At 49.0% G+C, this 22,962-nt stretch overlaps 1 protein-coding gene across 1 annotated transcript in view; it reads right to left on the bottom strand.

The window, feature by feature from the left end:
* The window catches only part of LOC119097496 (neuroligin-4, Y-linked), a 127,480-nt gene that overhangs the window by 72,595 nt on the left and 31,923 nt on the right, over positions 1–22,962 (bottom strand). The window contains exon 3 of the mRNA XM_037220526.1: positions 114–257. Coding sequence (XP_037076421.1) covers positions 114–257 — 144 coding nt within the window. The remainder of the gene's footprint in view (positions 1–113; positions 258–22,962) is intronic.

Here is a 22,962-nt window from a genome sequence, read left to right as displayed (position 1 = left end):
CTTTTCTGCCCCATGTAAACCTAACTTGGTATTTTTGGCTATAGTAGCATATCAACAACATTCTACGGTTACTGGACTTCCCTCACATACACGTCACACAGTTTGGTGCTTACCAAACAGGCCCAATCTGTAGTTGATGGCGACGACGACCACTTCTCCGTAGCTGGCGAGCACTCCGCCGTCATACAGGTTCCCCGACGACCAAAGGTAGGAGTCTCCGTGGATGTACACCATCACCGGGTACAGGTCAGCCCCTCCTGTCAACAAAGCATCACACCTGAGTCAGGCACGCTCTTCGTGGATATGCACCATCACCTGGTCGGGGCTGCCGTTCCTGTCCTTACTACGTCACATCTCACGTGGGACACGGATTTGTGTGAACTTGCGTCGCCCATGTGATGCTACGCATGCGACCTTATCCACCACACAGGGAGAATATGGATTCAGCATTTGCGATATAGCCGTTGATCGTGCTACATCGCATCTCACGGCATGATCAGCGAGATCGTAGGCCCGGGAACCCGGTAATATGGCAACCCGTGAATCCGGTAACCCGGTAACCCGGTAAGCCGTGGACCCGGTAATCAATATAGCCGGGCCCATGCCATCGGGCCGAATCCGTCCTCCAATCCGCGTGGATCGCCGCCTGACCTTCCCTTCCTGCGACCTTTGTTGCATGGACAAGGATCTTCACTGGAGCAATTCGAACCACACTTACGAGAAATTCGTGGACGGCAGTCCAATGCACGGTCTCCTGGCTTTCGCGAATGTGGGCAACGTATTTCGTTTCACCCGCCCGCCTGCTATATATTGTTTCGAGCCAACGATTTTTCGGTTTCGCACAATCCGGGTATCTTTGGGGCATATTATTTTGTTCTGGGTGAGGTCTCACTCGTTATCACTTTCTTGCACCGCACCTGACGGTATGCTAAGTTTCCTTCGACTTAGCATGATGCTTATCTTAGCTAACTCTTTCTCATTCCATGTCTGACCAAGAAAATGGCATTGCATCTTGTCAACAACTGACTCGATTTACGTGTTTATCCCTAAAGCCATGTCGGGTATAGCAGCGACTTCAACGTCTGCCGGGACAGTGGGTTGGCGCAGACCTCTGCGGTTTTCCGAGCATAGCTCCTAGCTGTTCAGCACATCGTGATAGCTTTCAGTAGCAAGTCTTAGGAGCCTTTAACACGTGACCTACATATTTTCCAAGTTCCAACCTTTGTCGAACGACTGACCTAAGATCAAGTATTTAAAACTCTGCGTGACGAAAATCAGGAAAGCCAGCGTTCTGCGATGATTCCTGAAGCTTCGTATCTAAATCTTTTGTTTAGCTGCTCTGAAGGCTTAAATAGCTATACATCGGAAATCGCTAATGTGGCTGGCCTTTGCAAAGGGCATTATGGTCTGAGGTCGCAGGCAGTCATGACATTAACGTCAAATGTACTTTGAGCTGACATATCATGAGCCAAAATGGCCGACACCTGCCTATGGTAACCTAAAAGCTCATTCAAGATCGTACCATTCATATAAAGATTTCAGAGCCGTCGCTCACAGTGCGAGTAGGTTTTCTTAGTGTATGTACCAATAGCAACGTTGTGCATGACGATTTGTGTGTACATTTGTCCGCAGTCGAGATCCAGAAAGACATTGGCTCGTCTCTACATGACCATACTTGACCCCATGGAAGTGAACAGTGTTGCGATTTGACTCAAACCAGCTTTATTTCACAGACATATGAAAATCCAAGAGACGGCAAACGTGCTATCTGACGGCGCCTAACCGGAACTGGAAAACCAATAGTAAGACATGGTTTGGAAAGGCAGGCGAATCTCTATCCATCGCGTCGCTATCCATCTGAAACCTCCCTTCGCGTTTTTTAATGCTGCTCCTACATATCAGGCGTAGATTCGGCACAGAGCCGTAACAACTACCTTGTGCTGCAGAGGTGCGACAAACCAGCCACGTTGGGGAGGGTTAGGTGATGTCTAGGACAAACTTTATTCTAAGGTTTGAGTTCTCCACGTCTCGCAGGGTCGGTGGTACTGGGTCAGTTCGAAGATGCAAAATACGTAAAAGATGGCAGCCTGGCTCTAGCCCAAAATGCTTTTCGTGCCAGTTACATGTCATCACTCCTGTGAGTTCAGGGCATTTCTCACATGACCTCAGACTGACATCGAAATTGGCACGTGCAGCATTACAAACAATTTTACAAAAATTTGGTGGCATGCGGACGACATTGCTTTAGCACTGTTTCTTCTGGAGGCCATGATAGCTGGCTGGTTGATGTATTTGTAAGCGTTTGATGTCTTAGAAATGACTGCATAATCTTAAATACGGCATGCGGAAAGAGCACCGCGCTGTACGCTACCATTACTAATTTCAACATGTATGACAAGGAGGCTGATTTAACAACTGAGGTATTGAAATGTTGCCAGATGCGCACTCGTCAGAACAATGGCAGCTGATAGCTCTAATTTCAACGTCACGCGTTCAAAGGTCTGTCAACTGAACTGCCGGCACTTTCGACCGAACATCCAGTATTTATCCAAACAAGCGCGGTGGTGGCAGCAACCAGTTGCACCCACGCTCTCTCTAACGGCGATTGGATAGCACATGTCACCACCAAATGAATTGGCCGGGCATATGGATTATTCAGCCTGAAAATGCTGTTCATCAGGCCCCCGGGAAAACCAGCCAATCGCAGCCACGCTCTTTCCGACAATGATTCGACGGTGCACGTCAAAACCAAATTTATTGGAACGGGCGTATGGTTCCCCAGTCTTAACATAATGTTTATCAGGCCCGCAGGAAAGCTATACGAGGCGGCGATTCGATGGTATGCAACGCACTAAGCCGTTTCGGTGCCGGGGCCATAAATTATTCATGAGGCCCGTGTGTAGGCCGCCCGCCGTTAGAGCTGAAATATTCCTCCTCGAAGCGCCTCGGCGGATGATACTGCGGCGCAAACGCTTGTTTAACGAAGGGTTTTGTGAAGGCAAGTATTGCTGGAGCATGAGAGGCGGGTAGCACTCGCGCTCCGAGCGAGGCGGACATGTAGCTGGAAGTGCCGAGTCTGGTTGGGCTGTTAGGAATTCACCAAACGGGGCATCAGGGGAATTTCCCTGAAGCCGCTGGCGCAATGTCCCCGCCGTGTAACACGAGTCGACGGTGACGGAAGCTGACCAGGGCCTTCCCTACATATATAACTCACCATATAGGTGCTGACAGTTTGGTAAACGTGGTGGTATATGTTTTAGTGCGGTGTATGGCTTGGCTCCAATGTTTAAGCCTGAACGGGGCTATCGCTTGTAAACATGCAATATTTGAGCCGACGCGAGAAGCTTCAAGGATGGAAGCTTCAGCTAATGTTAACAAAACATTCGACGAGTGTTTCCATAGGTCTAGAAGATTTGCCACCTCAGTCGCCTTTGGGAACGGTTGGAGCATACGCTTTCTTCACGCATTACTATGCATTCTAGGCAAGTATCCGACGCCTGCAGATAATTTATATAATTCACCAAAACCAAGCAAAACAATCAAAGGCGAACTGCGCCGAAATGATCGACGGAGGGAGCATGTGCTCATAACCCTACCGACACGTCTATACTGGGCGCGGTCATGGGCCAAGTGTAGGCGCCCACTGCATTAGAGGCCTGCGTCCGGGTGATTCAGGTGATTGACACCAGTTAAATTGGGGTGGCCCGTGCCGAAGCTTCCAGTGATTGCCTTATGCCCCGGCTTTTTTGTCGCGTTCCGAAGTACCGCGCGCGCCGCAATGGCTCGCAAATATAAGAAAAAATCGCTCGTGTATATGCATATGCGGATAGCAGACGGTAGACAGTACAGGAAGGCGGGTGGTGTTGGCGGATGTGGAGAACTCCTCTGGGGGATGCCACTCCACCTGGGGAGATGCCACCCCATCGGTAGGCGACATTTCATGGCAATGTCCCGGACATGATCGGCCATCGACGTACCGGTTTGGGCGCGCGAAGACATTAGTAGACACTGGCGGATACAAACGGGACGCCGATGGTGTCGGACACGGTCACACGTTGGAAGGCATCGTAGTTGTCGGACAGGTCGGACATTGAGAGATTATGATGGATGATGGATAGCACTGGACACCAAAAAGCGGCATTAGTCACAGCTGGACATCGAGATTCGGCAGTGGTCGATGTCGACCGCTAACGACCAACGGAGCAAACGCCGTTGGACAACACAAGGCTATGAAAGGCAAGGTAAACATTAGTTGAACAATTACGCATCATCATTGGAGCCGAAAAGTGGGCTTAGGCTGGGCGGATGGATGTATTCGAAGGCTCGCAGCGTTAACATAGGTCGTTGACCTCCCATTCACGCGCACTGGGTTGCGGACTGCATTACAGGGATCTGTGTTGGTCATATATGCAAATATTTACACGCATGTGCACAGTGCGTTGGATTGGGAGCATGCCGTGTCAAAGAAAAGATCACTGTTGAAGATCAGCACAGAAAATCCAACATGGTTGCTCCACATGGCTAATTAGACAGCTGGAATAGATCGGGTTACGAGGAGTTACGCCCCTCTAACATGTTGCGAGTTGTGCCATTCCTTCTCGACTATCGTGGATTCCTGCGTAATGTCTCAAAGGCTCATAAGAGATAAGTGTAAAGAAACACGGCATTTTAAGCGACATTGACATTTGGTACCACTAGAGAACAGAGGGTATTCCCTACTTGTGTGAATTTTAGAGGCAATACAAAACATAACCAATAATTAGATGAGCGCGCCATGTAAAAGATAGAACCCATCATAGGCCCACTGAAATATCAATTTTCTCCAGCTTTCGGAGCTGATCCCACGCGGGGCATTCGACTTCTTGTGAGAAGGTCAGAAAATCAATGTAAAGGTAACGATAACAAATAATAGATAAGCTATCTTCATTTCAGCTCACATCTAAATCATTCGCTGTATCGTAATTTTTCGTACCCGTGCAGTCTTTGAGCTACAATATTTCGGCACCGTTTTCTTTCGCTATCGACTCTGTATGGGGTGTGGTTGGGCCGGGCCCGAAATCGTCGGCGGGGGGCGACGCAGCAATCGCGCGGCGGCGTAGAGCCGCAGTTCGCTCTTCCGACATTTGGAAGCCAGGATCGATTACACCAATATCTGAATTTTATGTCCTTGCCCTGAGAAACGCTTCTCGGGAAAGCGTGAACCAGAACGAAGTATTAATTTTTGGCATGACGTACGTGACCGTTAATCATCTACGCAGTTGTGTTAAGTAGAATAATGTTTCAAGTAGGTGAACAGCGTATACGGTATAAGCACATTCACCACATCCTGAATTCGGTCGCGAATTCAATTTCGGTACACATCTAGTCAGTGCGCGGCGTCAGACAGGTCGGCCATAGCCGGACAACAGCGGACAGTGACACAACGTCGGACACTCTGATGAAGGACGGTGATGGACCATATCGGCCTACTGGACACCGCTTGACAGATGTGAGTCATGTCCGACGCTCTGGGCCGAAACCGCTTAGCAACATATACTCTATCAAACGTGGTCGGGCATGTTGAGAAACGACGGACCACTTTAGACACAAACCAGGAGCACCAGCAACCAGCCGCCAATAAGGGCGCGATCGGACAGTGTGCGCCACTCTCACCAGGCCGAATCAGACACGACCCGACCAGTTCGTACACCTGCCGACGATTTCGGGCCCGGCCCAACCACACCACACACCGCCAGACAACGTCGCCGATCTGCGGCGGCGGGCGAGGTAAGACACGGCTCATTCTACCAGGCCTGGGCTGACGCGTCAACAGGCGGGAGCAGTGTCAGCCGGCGTCATACACAGCTGCCGGCCGCGGTGCGGCGTCATTTGGCCGGCGTCGGTGGCCGACTGGTCGCGGCCATTAGAGCCTTGACAGGCGCACATGGCCTTGACAGCGGCAGCCGCCGCCGCCAGCGGCGCACGGCCGGCCGACAGCCCCGCCGAGGTCGGCCCGCTGGGACCTGGCTGCACGGTGAAAGCACGTGCACGTTCCGGGAGAGGCGGTCCCCGCTAGCCTGCCCAGGACGCAGGAAGAACGCTCTGGGTGACACTTCGTTAGTCGCATGAGGGTGCGAAATGCTGCATTCGTATGAAAATGTGTCGGTCAAAATGCACAATTACACAGATGTGATTTCGATCAAGGCTCGTACAATGACAGCATCGTCCATCCACTGCGTATAGCGCCTGACGGACGGGCGCAATGTCGAATTGTGGCGTCATTTTGGTACGGTTTTGATGATTTTTGTGATGGCTTTCGTTGCAGTCACAACTCCATGTACAGCGTAATGCGCATCAGTACAAACTGCGGCGTGGGCTGCCCTGGCATTCATAGCTAGAGCCTTTTCCTAGTTTTGTTACCGTATAGCATACTTACTGCGCATCTTGTTTCGCATATCTGAGGAGACGAATGTTATCTGCATTCTGTATCTGCAAGACTACAGCTGCAATGGGAGGGTCACTGGGTCAATGAAATTAAGATCATAGCAAATAGGGTCTGGAATAGCTGAGATAGCTCAAATAGCCACAGCTGAAATTATAGGCTCACTTCCAAAGCAAATGAATGTAAAGATCGGAGCTGATAACAGCCTTAATCTACCAAACCCAATAATGAGCAAACGAATTGTTTAGTGAACCAACGAATTGGTTTATGCAAACAGATTGATTTATGACTCAGACGTACTTTCTGTCTTCATTTCCCACGTTCAGTGATCACTTTTTCCAAAAGTCCAATATTGAGCGGTAGCGCAGGAGTTCCTCAAAAGCAAATGAATCCATTCCGTTCTCAGACAATTATCATTCTTCACTATCAGAATAATATCAAGCTTTCACAAAACTCGGATGAGCCGCGGCCAGCCCCGACCCGTTCTACCCATCACCTGCTCGCGTGACTCCATAACGGAGGGCTGTTGTAATAACCTTCCAAGGTGACACGTTCCCTCCACCATCCTAAACGGCTGTCACAGCGCACCGGCAGCCCGCGGCGACGAAGGCAGCGGCCGGCTTCCTTCAAAACAGCCTAATTAATTAGAAGGGAATGCAGTCTGCTGTCCGTGCGCCCGCGCTTTGTGTGCGGGGTGCGCTGCCGCTGCTGGGGCGCAGCCTCTGCCGGGATGAATATTCAGCCGGACCGCCGAGCCAAACGACCCGAAACGACCCTGCCGCCGCCTGAGCCGCATCGGCGCCCGGTCGACATCTGCAGTCATGCTCTTGCGCTTCGTCTAATCAGAGGCGCTGCAGTCGCCGTTGGGATTGTGTGCTGGAGCTGTCGATTCCAGGTCAAGGGAGATGCGAAAATGCGCAGTCCGTGCTACGCGGTTGCGTTTTTGCCGCCTAATGCTGAAAGGATTTTCCAAGCAAACATTGCAACATGGTTTAATAAAACGAATAAGTAAGAACAGAGGTGAGGGTAGAGCCATCTGATTTCCATGGAAGTTGAGTCTTCACATGGTCCTTATTTGGTGAAGCTGAGGTATCGGAATTATCAGTGGATTGTATGGGAGTGCAAGCAAACCTTTGCTAAATTTGAGATTCATGCTCTTTTGAATCATGCCTGGTGGAAACAGAATGAGCCAACAGGTGACAATATCGGCCAAAATCGTGCCATTGAAAACACCATCTGGGATCGGACCAATGTAAATGATTAACTACGTCGGGAAATGTGTGCAGGGAGCTAGAATTTCTTTTGAAGTAGGGTGAGAGTGAAAATTTCCATCTGAAAAAGACCATGCAAAAAGGAGTGAAAAAATCAGTCACAAGAAGATGAAACTTATGAGCTCGTGACTGATGCTTCAGCAACAGACACCTATTTCAAGTTGGCATGGAGGTAGTATCAGGCAACTGACAAAACCATTTCGTTTTTTTAACATCTTAGGCCATTAAAGTGAAACAGAATACATTAACACGCGTTCAGGTGGGGAGTGGGGTGGGAGCAAATTGCCCCCCTCCCCGAGGGCTTTTCCCACATGGTTTATGAACGGCGCGGCGTAGCCGCGCCAAATTTTGCACAGCTGTAGAAAAGTGCATGGCAGATCGTTTGACATACAAATTTTAGATGTACCTTGTAAGGTCGCTGACCTATGACAGGTCAAAGTCAGCCCATGGTTTCCGCGAAGGCAATTTCCAGGGAATCGTTCAATCTGATACAACAACGGAGTGCTTGACGAAGACGTACATCTCTGAGATGCTTTCTTAGGCACCACAAATATTGAATGAGCAAATGACGTTGACCTAAGGTCAGGTATGATGGTCAGACCAAGGTCAAAACCAACCTGATTTATTACTCTAGGGCTTGCTGTATGGGATAGTATCTGGTGCTCATTTCGAATTTATTGACAGCAGGAACCGCATTATACATTTTCAATTGACTTCTTAGAGGTCAGAACAGACCATTGGCCTAAGATGACCCGGGTCAAACGTTTTGTTTTAGGAACATACTGCCTAGTGTAATCTTTGTCGCTTGTTCAAATGCAAAACGCAGATCAGTCTTGTATCATTTTGGTCACCATGACCTTCAAAGGGTAAAACAAGGTCAATGACCTCAAATGGGCTTGTGAACTTCTCCTTAGAGACAGTTGCCTAGGTTCTGGGGGCGCTTTGGAATTTGACCTTGTTTGACCTTATTCGACCTAAATGTCATGACCTAGGAAGCTAAAACCATAACCTAAGTGAGTTCACGTATAGGTCAAGACACCCCGTAAATTTGGTGTCTCTAGCTTTCTTAGTTCCCGAGATCTCAGAGCCCCCACCCCCACCTGAGCGAGGGGTATCTAGCCGGCCAACCGGGAGCGTTTTAAAGCATAGTAATTTCATGACAGTATTATGGGCATAACAAATTATTAAAACCAATAATTTGATGCTGTACTTTTCAATTCCCTTCCACAGCAATTTTAAAACAAAGCACAGCAAAGGACTTAAATAACAAAATGACAACAGAAAATTCAATAAGCAAAAAGCACCTAAACAAAAACACTTTGGACTCCTACACATCAGCCCATCAAAAAGTAAAACACAATGGACATACTTATAGCTACTGTTAAGATGGAGTCAGGGAAAACAAACATTTTGTCACTGTTTCTTACAAAATACCAATGCTTATTTCCATGAAAGTGGCCTATGCCTAACTTTAAGAGGCCTTACATCATCTCATCCTGTATAACCTGGTTGTATCACAGCAGCGGTTGGGAGTTACTGATTTTTGCACAATTCCTATTGCCACTTGCCATGCACTTGACCAACTTCACCTAACTTAGAGTAGCGCATATGATGAACATCATCTCAACCCACCTATCTGCTGACAGCAGCACTTGTGGTAAAGACATGATATTTAAATCTAGTTTTTGGCTGGTACCAACTTGCATTTTTGTTCAGTTCATTTGTGTACGCATGTTAACATCAGACAAAGTTGGCAACACACAAATCAAAATACTTGAAATCACTTTGAACAACTTATTTTGATTGTCATGGTTGACTTATGTCAAGGGCAATAACGGATATGCTCCACAAAACAATCTCTCTTCTCCAAAAGTAACACAACTTTGAGATGACCATGCCAGTATTGCTGCTTGCCTTTTCAGCTGCAGCAAATACTTCCATTTGGGCTTGTTTATTCATATTTAATGACAAAGTTTGAGATGTTGGCTTCACATTTTAAATGGAAGGGTCTGACTATTTGTTACATACCAATATTTAACTCATATTAGAATTGCTACGCAGCTTAGAGTATCCCTGTGTTGAAAATATAGTGCGTACATATATAGTACAGCCATCTGCCGGTCAGCAAACCATGACAACTATGGAAAACATCTGGTTAAAGCAGCCATAAGGGACCACTTCAAGAAATTTAGGGCAAATAACCAATGATATGGAACAAAGTAAGCCTATTGCATGCCTTGTGGCATCATAATTTGTCTTATGGCAAAACTCGAAGCAATAAAACAAAAAATTGTTATCTCTGGTTGCCAACCATGTGTTAAACCAACCAGGTAAGGTACGCAATTACTTGGTCCACAGGAGACTTACTGCCTTCTTCCTGCTCCCCCCAAAACAAAAATTCAGTACCTTTTGCATGGTCGGCTGGCAGACGGAGTCATCCGACTCACTCCCCAAATATAAATATCAATTACGGCCACCAACCTTCGAGATTACAATGTGAAAGAAGTAAGAGGTGTGCATGATAAACATCTCCAGAGGGCAGAATTTCGCCATCAAACACCTCTGTGTTAGCTGCGTAAGGTCTGTCCCAAGGCTCTGTATGGCAGCATTTATTCTATTGCTAATGCCTTGCCAGGTGGCCTGGTGAGTCAGACACTCGAATGGCTTGGATTTATCATTATTAAACACCGCTATGAACCAAGAAAACGGTTAACCGAAGGTTTAAGAGGGCAAAACTGGCGGTAAAAATAAGTTCCGTGCTTCAAATTGTCGCCTTCATTCCCTGTGAATTTGTCACGCTTGGGTGCATATGAAACATGTTTGGGCGGCTGGCGGATTAATCCAATTTATGTATAAAATACGTACAAGTTTGCAGTTCGAGCATCTTGCAGAGAAGTTGGTCAAAATTTTAAGCAGCAGGTGGTACCTCTAAAGACAATCGAAAAGGAAGGAAGAATAAAGTGGTATAACACTGGTATGATACCAGGAAAAACAAAAGTAGCTAAATAAATATAAAGACTGGTACTTTATTCGCAAAATTTTGTTATCAGCTGATTTGACTTCAAATCTGTTAATGTCAGTGCTCAAATGGTGATATTCATCTTGTAAGTTTAATTTATAAGACATTTCTTGGACTTTTCGCCCGTGCATTTCGGGAATGATGCAATTTAATGGTCAAGTTTCCGCGGGAAAAGATAAGTACATGGGGTAAAACTATCTGCCAGGCCTTGCTGGTGTTTGCACCAGGCTCCGCTTTCGTGGTGTGGTAGTGAGACCAGAAAAATAGGGCATGCGTGAAAACCTTGCATTTGGCGCATAGCTGCATATTGTGATGCATTTTGTAAACAAACCAAACTTAATGCGTGCAAGCGGCTGGGGTCGCTGGGGTTCTTGCGCTGCGAGTTACCTGGCGCCCTTGTTCTGTGCATACAAATAAATTATTCAGATGTAGGTGAGGCAGGACATAGCCATTGGTGTCCCGGTTCTGGGGAGCCTTGTTCATGCTTGGTGGTTTCAAGTGAGCTCGGTTTTGGATGACATCTGAAAAGCTCAGAAAGGGAAATAGGGATTTGGCATGTGCCATTAGACAATGTCAGGCAGGGGTGAAAAATTCACGTAAAATGTGGGAAAAGGAGTGAAAAAATCCTCCTCATAGGGTGTTGCTTTACACCCACAGTCGGCAGTTCTAGGACACTGAAGGTGTGTTTCCACCTGGAGATGCCGATACAATGATGTTGAAAAGTATTTTGTACCTGTTGGAAGCACCAGCCAATGGCAATTTAAGTCGTCCAGTTCCTCCGTGCATTGAATTTCCCAAGAATTACCCCTCATGGAGAAGTTCAATGCTTGGACACCATTGCAGAATGTGCTTAACAAGATAGGTATAAAGTCGCTGACTGTAGTACGCGCCATAATCGTATAACCTTTTGTGGAAATCTAAGTTAGCTTCAGGAACATTTTGAACGAAGGATTTTTCAATGTCTGAGCACCTAATCTGACAAGTATCGACGAAATTCGGTGAGTGAGGAGGTCGCCACCGAACGATATCAAATCCAACTTGGGGCGTTTACGCGGTGAGCGCGCGCTCAACTTTTGCACCAGTTTTCCTCGGGAGCCAATCGCAGAGGCTTAGGTCTGACAAGGTGATGGCGCTGAAGGTGCGCGGTGTGGGGGCTGGGGCCGGCTTCAATCGAGTCAAGCCGGTCAGGGGCTGCATCGCAGAGGAAGCCCGCGCTGAGTTGCATGCCTCATCAGGGGGAGAGGGGCTTCCCATTGGCAGCCATAGAGCCATTTGCTAAAAATTTCACGAGTATATTTCTTAATACGAATTCAGGTGGTAGTAGGCATGAAACACATTTGGCTTGGATCCTCCGGGTCACGGAAGTCATGACCTGGTGACTCGGCATTCGGTAGATAAGGACATCCTCGCATGAGCCATGCGGTCGTGCCGCGTTTGGCCTCCACGTGTAAACCGTCCACGTGCCGTCCACGTGCGGTGCAAGTGGCAATCATTTTAGTTGCTACTCGGAGATAGGCGGCAGGGCGATCATGAATCTCGATTTTGACCCGCCGATGCCGATCGCATTGGTTTGCAAATAGTTGTCAGTAAAGCGTTGTCTGGCACCCGCAAGAGAGCCGTCCCCTGTTTTTTTAAATCTTACCATTTATTCTCATCATATACCTGGACGATGTGTTTCTTCGACACGCAACATATTTCGTGACATATGTATTATGCTTACACTGTCATAGGTCGTGCTTACAGTCTACCTTAACTTATCAAAAAAGCTCGTTTGCGTCAAAAATATTTCGCAAAAACGCGACCCGTAGCAGCAGAATTTAAAGTTTTGTTTACTTGCACGGTCACCGAGAATGACGCAAGGTAGATACCAGCAGATCGTGCTACCCCATCAACATAACGGGGAGTGCATGTGCATCTTTATGACCCTTCTCCAACCATGCGCGATAATTGGTCACTACAAAATAACGATCGATCCGATATTTTAAACACTTGGATGAGTGCAGACGTTGGGTCCACAATCCGGTGGTAAAGTCTTTCCCACAATTGTCTCACTCCCAACGCATTTAAGTCAACGCCGTTTATCTGTTCAGCATATATCGAAGGCGACATTACCATGCATAAATTGCATCTAGCCAGCCCGCCAAAAGGCTTCACGCAGAGTAGTCAGACCAGTGTATGTATCTGCATATGAAAACGGTCCGGAATCAATGGCGCACAGTCCATTTATCGCTATTTCCGCGCCTGCCATCGCCCTGTATCGACGAGCGTGCTCCGCGGCGCAGTGGTCGGCCTAACCCCACCCTCTCGGGCTGTCGTCCTCTTCCCCCAGTCCTCTGCCTTCGAGGACCCAAGACCCTGGGCATGCATCCCTGTTCAAACGATCACCCGGGCCGCCCGGGGCCGCGGTTGCCCTGCGGTGGGCCGTTTCTTGCACGGCCAGACTGGCGACAAGCCGAATAAACAAGCACGCACTTCAGGCGTCCGTGGTCGGCATGCGAAGGGAGCGGCACGTCTGCAAAAACAACGCCTCGGCCGGACTCTAGCGGCTTCTGCCTCCGGGGACGCGACGCGGACCGGGGCCGCCGCGGCCGCCCGAGGCGAGCTGGAGTCTGCTGGACATATCAGACCCGGACAGAGCGCGAGGGGCCTTATTACTCATGCTTGAGCCCGCCGGCTCGAAAGCAAATATTAAGAATGGAGGTGAATGGTTGAGGAATGGGGACCTTTGGACGCTGTGCATCCGCTTTCATGGTTCTCGGACGTGCTACAGCGTCTGTAGTAAATGATACGACGCGTGCAGTTGTTGATACCAGCTTCAAGGAGTATGCCTGCAATTTCCACTCTTTAGTCTTCCGGTCACGGCCGTCCAAAGAGCAGACTTGTTCATTCGGGTTCGCTCGCACTGGCACCACACTGATCAGATATTGCGGGGCCGGGTAAGTTGCCAAAATAGTATACTGTCATTTGTCCGTCAGCCGGCTACACCGAATACAAAACGGTCACCGGCCACACAAACCACACAAAATCAGAGCCAAAATAGTTGAATTCATTGTTTGGCTCAGCTCAACATTTTGATCGCTTTTCTTCCAGCAAGGTCATAGGTTTTGATCTAACTCGAAACAACCATCTGTGACCGCGAAAGAATAACATGGTTCTTTCCTGAACGAGTCGGCGCCGCAGCAGTGGGCTTAATCGTCTTCATGACGACGAACGAGGGTGGGTCTATCACTATGCATTTTAGAAGGACACATGCCTGGTGCACACCAAGTTCCAGAGACTCGTGCTTGAAAGGTAAATTGTACGCTTTGTATCGCATCGGGGTGAATGACGATGCTGGTTTTGTCTGGATTCGCTCTGGAACACGTGCCCAGATTTCGCCAGGCACACTTTGCTCCAGGGCTATTATAACTACCACAACACAATGCATTACAACATGCGATGCTACCAGTACATATGTGCTGCAAAAGGCACCGCCGTCATCTAGTGCGCTGTGAGATAACTACTACATGACGTCATGCCTTTTAAAGGGTGTGCGATGGCGTCGTCGCACATTCCTCCATGGATCGCCAGAGACTGCTGTTATGTGACCGTCCAGGAGTCGGGGCGTCATTCAGGAACCGAGCATGGGTTTTCCACATGGAAACTGAAGACCCTCCCGACTGCGACATTTTGCCCCACTGCGTTTTACTGCGTGTTTACGCGCTCTATGTGACATCACGTAGGCCCGTAATGATCAATGACTGTCCCAACTTTGCTTTCGGTTGGGTAAGCAGGTTCATGCTTCAGGTCAGTTCGGTGAACATCTTTGTGAACGCCAGCAGATGCGGCAGTCTGCAATGCCCGATGGGAGAAAACTTGTCCAAATTCTGCACCTGGGGCGAGTCAGATGTTGAACTTACCGCTGGGCGGTGACCGAAGTTCTGGCCGTCTGCCTACTAAACGCGACGCCTCGGGCGGACAGTGCAGCATGTTAATAACACAATAGACACCCAGTGTGCATATCCTTAATCTGCCAGGTTTGGGAGAGACGTGTTCGTCTGAGTGCTGTATGGCACCAGTTCATTCATTTGGACGTCAAATCCTTTCTGTTCTGTCATGTTTTTGACAGAACATACCGAGAAGAAATTAAGTAGAGACGGCGAGACGGAAAGAGAAAACGATGCATATGTTAAACACACACACACACACACACACACACACACACACACACACACACACACACACACACACACACACACACACACACACACACACACACACACACACACACACACACACACACACACACACACACACACACACACACACACACACACACACACACACACACACACAAATACATATATACATATATATATATATATACTTATATATATATATGTATATATATATATATAATTTATATATGCATGCATACCTACACATATATTTCATATATGCATATATTTATAGATGTATACAATATTCATAAGCTGTGTTAATAACAAAACTCACCAAGCTTTGCAAACGCACTAATGATGGCCTTTTACGGAGCCAAATCAGACAAAACCCCGACAATGTTGCAGGAAAAACTGAGCACGCTTCCAAGATGAAGTCAACGAGAAAACGGTCTGATATCTACGGTGAATACACCGTCATGCCCGCTTCTTCAGACGACTTCATCAATCTTTCTTTCATTGAAATGACTTATTATAAATAATTTCTTTGAATGAAGATAACATAAATAAGAACACGATGTTTTCTTTATTTTTGATGAGGTACATGTGAGGCTGAAGGGTGGAATACAAACACATATCCGCAGCGGCACTTTCAAGGAGGATAGGAAGAAATATTATGTCATGGGGAACGCAGAAGACCCAAAACGGCATCCTGCACTCCGTTTTTCACTTATGTACAGTAAAGAGCGATTCAAATCCAAACCAAATGTCGGAGGCGAACCCGGAGCCGACAAAATGTGTTGATAGAACACGGGGGATTGTAATGGGAAATCGTAGTGCACAGAGACTGCAGCCAACAACAGCGAACCGTCAGAAGACGGATGCAGCAAAAGGCCACAACCCAATGACGTGACCTTTTTGAACTCTAGGTAACCCCATGACACTTGTCCATGCATGCTATCGTGATACTACGCTTGATTTACACCATAAAACAGCGTTGTGAGCCACAATAATGTTCATTGCCCAGTCACCTTTTCACCACATGATATGCCGTCATGGCTTCGCCTATGCCAAAATTTCGGCTTGAACCTGCTTTTCTTACCTTAAAATAAGTATCATCTGTTTTTCTCTGCATTCACCTATTTCAAAAACAATTTTGACAATTTGCGTTGCCAGACGTTTTGCAATTTTCCGCCGGACACAACCGATAATTTTCAAGTTTAGGACTTCCCAGAAATATGGTGGTCTTGAAAGCGTGACATATCTGCCTTTATTACATGAAAATTGTTTGATGCGTGACGAATGGGTTGGATCTACAATGACTTAAAGTTTATATTTGCACCACACCCTGTTGCCCCCTATGAAAATAATTTATCTTTATAAAGAATGTAGATGTCGAGACAAATAAAACGCTGCTTGGTTATACGTCACCGGCGGATTGGCCTCTGCGATCTGAAGTGCGAGGGATTTGACCCTTGATCGGGAAAGGGTAAACGGGCCCGCTTTAACTGGGAGTACAATGCAAGGATTTTAGTTTACTGGTAGCACTGCCAACGACATCACCGTATTCACATTTGTACATGTATATGAACATGTTTGTCATGCTGTGGACGATGATTGCTCCGGCGGCCAACATATCAGTCTGGGAACATTCGGCACATCCACAACTGAGGTGCTAATCGGTTTCTTCAAACACCTCCTGGGTGTTTTCCTTTCCTCCAGCAATCGATGTGTGCCGCGCTGCCGCGGGCTACCGCTCGAGCTCAGTTTAAAACAACTGGAGAATCAAATTTCGAGGGTCAAAAAGAGAACGATTCACTTTTGAAGGTATTGAAGCAAACGCCAGAAATGATGAAACAAGCTCACTTGTAACTATTGGTTTACTTTTAGGTGGGAAAGATGAAGTGGGATTGACTGCTCCGGGCAATACAATCCTCCGTTTAGTAAACATACTCCTCAATGTGTCATGGCTTGATTACGTCGTGGTACCTTGCACAACGTTGATTGAGAGCCGGTTGACAGCCGTTATGTCTGGAAATCGCGCTCACGAACACCAGACATGAACGCATCGACAATTACATTTTTCTAGACCTTGATCGCCGTACGGCTCATAAAATGGTAGTACAATTTGAATGACGCTATTATGACATCATGAATGCCGAGGTGACTTTGAAATACTCCCCTCGATATACCTTCTCCCATCTTTGCGGGTGCGTAGGTTAGAAACTAGAGGGGCTTAGGTCTTACGAAGAGCAGGATTGTGAACGGCAGCGAAAGGTCTTCAAAATGGTTATTTCAGCTCAAAACCCCATAGAAATGTGGAATACCCCTTTAATTAGCACGGCTGCATTACACCAATTGGGCTGGAGTCATCTCAGATGGACACTGGTTCATAATTAGTTTAGCTAATGGAGACTGATGGACATGCCACCACACTTTAGCGCAAAATGAGCGCAGAGGGATTTAGGGGCAGTATGGCCTTCCAGCTTTGAACAAGCAGCAATAGAGACTAGTTCCTCCCCAGGCACGATTCCATAGAATGTGACTTCTTGCGGCACACTGTGCCTTACAAACCACTCGGTTGTGACTAATGCGAATGAATTCTTCTCGAGCTTTTCGAACGAGTTCTCGTCGGTGAGCTCTAGAATCTCGGCTGACCTGAGCCACGAAGTCACAGCCGGCCTAAACCCGAGGTCACCTGTCGTTTCGGCGGCGTTCCAGCTGCAACCAGCCACCGGATCAGGGTTGGCGGGAGCTGTGAGGCGCGTGAACTCGTCAGGAGCGGTCGGTTCGGACGGGGCGTCGCTGGAGGCGGTCAGGCGCGGTCTCGCCGCGACGGGAGCCCATCTGCTGCGCCCATCTGCTGCGCAGTACGTCTGTGACGAAGGGCATTTTCCCCACGCGTGAAAAACTGCCGAAGTGGTGCCCATCTGCAAAGCGGATGGCGACGTGCACGAGACCTGTTGCTATCGTCCGATCTCCCTTCTGTCTCACTCGTCTAGAATTGCTGAGAAAATGTCTGTGATCAGCTCTCATGGTATCTGAATGACCAGGACTTTTCATTTCACGACCAAGATGTGCACGGATCTTGCCACTGCACCAAGGACGCCGTGCGCAGTGCTGTCAAATGGACCGACCAAAACTCAGAACGCGGTGAGATTTCTCCAGTCTCCGCCGTCGACCTCAGCAAAGTCTTTGAAAGTGTCGACCATGGCGTCCTCTTAAACATGCTGGGATGTATGGGATTGATCCAACAAGGTTCCGCAGCTATCTGGACGGCCTCAGGCAGCTGGTGAGTGGCGGTGCAGCGGCTCTGCTGGTCTGTCTCCGGTGCCCCAGTGGTCTACCGCCGCCCAGTCCTCTTCAGCCTGTTTACGGGTGACCTTCATTGTCACTTGCTGGGCTGTCAAGTGGTAACATGCGCTGACGACATCCAGCTGCTTGATCCTCGCCGCCCGATCCTCAAAATCTAGGATCACTAAATCGTCGTGTTGAAAACTCGCTAAAACATAAATTTCACTCAAATTTACCAAGCATGAATCCAGAAGAAAATATTTTATTTTGGCCGGAACCCCGCAACTGAACGTCAAGAAAGCTGAAGACTTACCCCTAAGTACAGCTGCGTCGGGGACCAGACCGCTGTCGTCTATACGACTGGTGGGCGTGGCCACCGACGCATGCATGTCGTGGGACGTTCACAGCGACCACATAGTTAGAATGTGCAATGCCTTCTGATACCACTTTGTCGGTTCCGCCTCCACTTTAACCAGAAAATGTCAACGCTGCTGATCGAAACACACACACGTCCTCGCACTATGTACCGCATCTCCGTGTCAGGCGGAACAACCGAAAATCAGCTAGCTCGGATAAAAAATGATAAACTTCGGTGCTCGAGTCGTGACTGACGTGCGGCGTCGGGAGAGGACCGGCCCGGCGCTGACGTCCTGGTTTGGGCCCAGAGGGAGCAGCTGGTGCGAGAGAGGGGTCTCCTTTAGGTGTATAAGGTCCTCTACAACTAGCTCAGCCCACTGGCGATCCGTCGCATGTTTGTCCCACGATCTGCGATGCCTCGCCGGGGGTTTCGCTACCGTGCTGCCGCCTACTGGAACCAGCTGCCTCCGGCCGTCACTGAGCGTCCGACATTGCCCGAGTTTCGCGCGTCGCTGAGACCACTAAGGGCCTGAGAGTCGCTCGCTCTGTGCTTGTCTACATTGCCTTTTGGGAATCTCCACTGACTGGCAATACTTATTTGCAACGTGTGTATGTTCCTGTGGATAGTTCCCCCGTCTATTCTTGCTGTTTATCCTGATGCTTTTCTGCCTCGCTTTGTAAACCCTTTGTTTCATGTCTTGTACATGTCGCTAATCTTTAAAAGCCACACTTCACGGATGCATTAAAAATTGAATGCATTATAATGCAACACAATTTAAGTTAACTCTGCCCACATTATCAACGCTTTGTTACATGACAAAGATTACATCTGATATGAGAAGCATTATATTATATAAGCGCTCAAAGCTCTTGTTGGAACCGTAAAAAATGTCAAACGAATAATCGTTGCTGTTACTGCTTGCCATTCGCCTGCGTTCGGGTAGTGGCCGGAGAGGAGGGGGGGGGGGGGGGGGGGCAAGTCTGGCGACACAGTGAGCATGAGCAGGCTGCCTGACATTCAAAATTGCTGTTGTCCAGATATGAACATGTCTAACGCACTTCACACAAGCTAGCTTTGCCACACAAAACAGGCGGGATGATACGCTATGCGCATGGCGCAAGTTGACACAAAGGCACCGGAACGCGTGCACACCTAAAACAGCTGCAACGGCCCTGCAAACCCGCTTGGAAGTCTTAGTCGCGACATGCCAGTGCTTAAAATGAACGACCCGTTCCACGCCTTTGCTTCGGTTGGAGTGGAAGCTGACAAGTGGTCTGCAAATATGGCACTGCAGAGTCCCGCGCTCCGCCTCCGTCTCAGGCCCACGAACCGCTTGAACTTTCCCAGCTGTAAAACTGTCCCAGACCAGGCCAGCGGAAGTTTGCCGAGTGCTGGCCCGATTATGGTCTTGGTCATGACATCCACCATTCAGCTGGAACAAATTACCCTCTATTGCATGCTATCTGCGAAAATTGAGGTAATAGATAGACGATAAAATTTGCCCTGATATTGACTGCTGACGCAGCACGACGACCGCCCAGAATTGAAACGTCACCGGAGTAACAACGTCCATTTCTCAGCGCATCTACACTGCTTCGCTGGGGCCACGCCGTTTCCGCCTGGCGAGGAGCCTTTTTGACGACAGGCGCACGGGAAATGTCCTCCTCGGTCGACCAGCGGCCGCCGCCACCGCGCCGGCGCCGACGCATCGCTCGCAGATTTTCGGCGAAACATTTCATTCTGACAGATTTAGATTTGTGGCGCCTTACTTCATGCTATGAATGCTTATGTGGCGCTGGCCGTGCCTGAATTGCACATAATCCGGCCTCGCGGCGCCGTGGCGTGAGACTGAGCCGCGGGCGCAGGTGGTCCAAGCGTGACGAGCGGCACAGAGCAACGACCTCCCGGAGACAACTGTCTGGTCCTCCCGAGGACGACTGTCCGGTCCTCCCGAGGACGACTGTCCGGTCCTTCCGAGGATGACTGTCTGGCCCTCCCAAGGACGATCGTCTGGTCCTCTGGGGGATGACTGTCCGGTCCTCCCGAGGGTGACTGTCTGGTCCTCCCGAGGATGACTGTCTGGTCCTCCCGAGGGTGACTGTCTGGTCCTCCCGAGGATGACTGTGCGGTCCTCCCGAGGGTGACTGTCTGGTCCTCCCGAGGATGAATGCCCTGTCCTAGGTACGGCGGTCTGGTTCCTGGTCGTCGTGAGATCTGTTGCATATGCCTTACGCGGATGGCTGCATGGTCTTTCGATATACGGATTACTTGGGGTCAACTCCTTTTCATCTCGTAGACAAACGTCAGGACCACTCAGGTCCGCGCTTATTTCTGGGAATGGATGCCTGTGCATTGCTATCCCCGCATTTTAGCGCACTTATGTCCCATTCCGTCATGTTACTCATACATGTTTGGTCGGACCAACTATCGCCTCATGGTCTTCTCGACGACTGTTGCCTTGGCTTTTCCATGACTACTGCTTGCTGCATCGGCTTGGCTCATTCGTCTCAGAGACGCTGAGGAGTGCTGAGTGGGGTGGCAGAGGACAGAGGAGTGGGGTGGCCGTCTTTCCACGCAGAGGACACGGTAGCACGACGAAATCCAGCTGCCCTCTCTCTCTCTCTCTCTCTCTCTCTCTCTCTCTCTCTCTCTCTCTCTCTCTCTCTCTCTCTCTCTCTCTCTCTCTCTCTCTCGCGCGCGCGCGCGCGTTCTCTCTCTGTCCGTCTCTCTCGGAGCTTTGAGCAGGCAAACCTCTTCCGCCTGTTCTCCCGGCGCTCCGCACGGAGGTGCCGGTAGTGTAGCCTGAGCACCAGGGAAACCAGAGGTACGGGGTTCGATTCCCCGCGGTGCCCGCCCTTCTTGCCAGGGTGAGAGGCAGGGGACGCTACATAGCCTCAGGAGCTGAGTGCGTCGTAAAACCCCAATGACATGGCATGACATGGAGCTCCGCACAGACTAGGCCAGGCTTTGCCAAGAACGACGAGAGGTGACAATTCCGTGAGTTTTTGTGCAATGTTGAACGGTAAATCAAAGACAAAGCCAATAGGTTGTGAAGCCCAGCACGTTATTAAAAGTGGTAGCAGCGAGTGGACTCATTACATGAATGTATGAAAAAAATAAAAGCGGAAAACGAAGATAACTGTGTGTAAGAAAGCAGCATAGTGAGCGCTCAAATACGCTGGCGAACTGTTCAACGGTTAACAAAAGCAAGGTTACCTGTTCCGGGCGGATCTCGCCTCCATGGAAGCGCCCTCTAGGGGTGGTGCCAGCAGCTACTTCCTTTTAGAACTATCTGCCAAACGTCACGGGCAATCAGGCCGTGCGGAGCCGCTCAGAGCGTGGCCGCGGAATCGGAGAAGTTTGGCGCGCGCCAACTTCGCGCCCCTGCAGCGCCGTTTGCCCGCCGGCGCCGCCCGGATTCCGCGCGCCGCTCCGCCAGCGCTGGCCAGATTTGTCAATACGTTTCTGAAAGTGGCCAGCCCCACTCGGATGTGTTTGATGCCGCGACGTAAGCCATTTTAGAGGGAGTTCGGAGGTGAGGCCGCATCGGGTAAACAACGCCACTGAGCCGCAGTGCGCGCAATGTTGGAGTGTTTTAAGTCGAACTCAGCCCGGGCAGAAAATGTGCCCGGAGAAAAGCATGAGCGCAAACGACACTTTGCAGAACAGCATAGTTGTCTTTAATTAACAGATACTTTGGCAAGAGTCTGGCTGCCAGTGCACTGAAAGTTGAAAGGCACGGTTGCCAGATACAGAAAGCACGAATTGAAATTCAAAACTAAACGTCGCTATCATGCAGTGTTCATGACAATTCACTGCTGAAAGTGCATTTTCCACAACCTGAATTTATTAGCCATGACCCGTTGCCAGAGGCAAATACAGAAGCGGCATGGGGTCGTGGGGCTCTCAGTAGTTACGAGAGCGTCCTGCGAAAAGGAACGGACAAGTCGCAAGACCAAACCAAATCGATTGAACCGTGGCAGCATTTTAGGTCCACACGAGCTTGAATGTGATTTAAAGGCATGAATATGAACAAAACACGTGACTTTTGTAGCATGTGTGAACTTGTGACTTAACGACGAGAATATAGTAATATTAGGGAGTATAGAACTCTCATAGGGTCTTGTACCCCCCCCCCCCCCTCCCTCTCCATCCAGAAACGATCTCACACGATTTCATAATGCATGCTAGAAGATCACGTTGATCGATAGTTTCCTTGCGTTTATGGCACACTCAGGCTCCGGTACACCCAAGGTGATTCTGGGACCCGATTAGTTTTGGTGGGCTTCGTAGGTTTTCCCTTCTTGTCAGGCTGTCATGAACTAGTTGCTTGCAAACGCTGATAGGCTGCGCCTCACTCAAGTTGGACCCGCGAAAGTCTGCCGTAATGAATCAGACTTGGGAAACATGTTGTCAGAATGCTGCAATATATGTTTAAGACG

The sequence above is a fragment of the Pollicipes pollicipes genome, unplaced genomic scaffold (genome assembly GCF_011947565.3).
Source record: "Pollicipes pollicipes isolate AB1234 unplaced genomic scaffold, Ppol_2.1 Scaffold_4295;HRSCAF=5057_pilon_pilon_pilon, whole genome shotgun sequence".
Classification (NCBI taxonomy): domain Eukaryota; kingdom Metazoa; phylum Arthropoda; class Thecostraca; order Pollicipedomorpha; family Pollicipedidae; genus Pollicipes; species Pollicipes pollicipes.
Note: the sequence above shows the minus strand (reverse complement) of the source record. Positions and strands in the feature narration are given on the sequence as shown.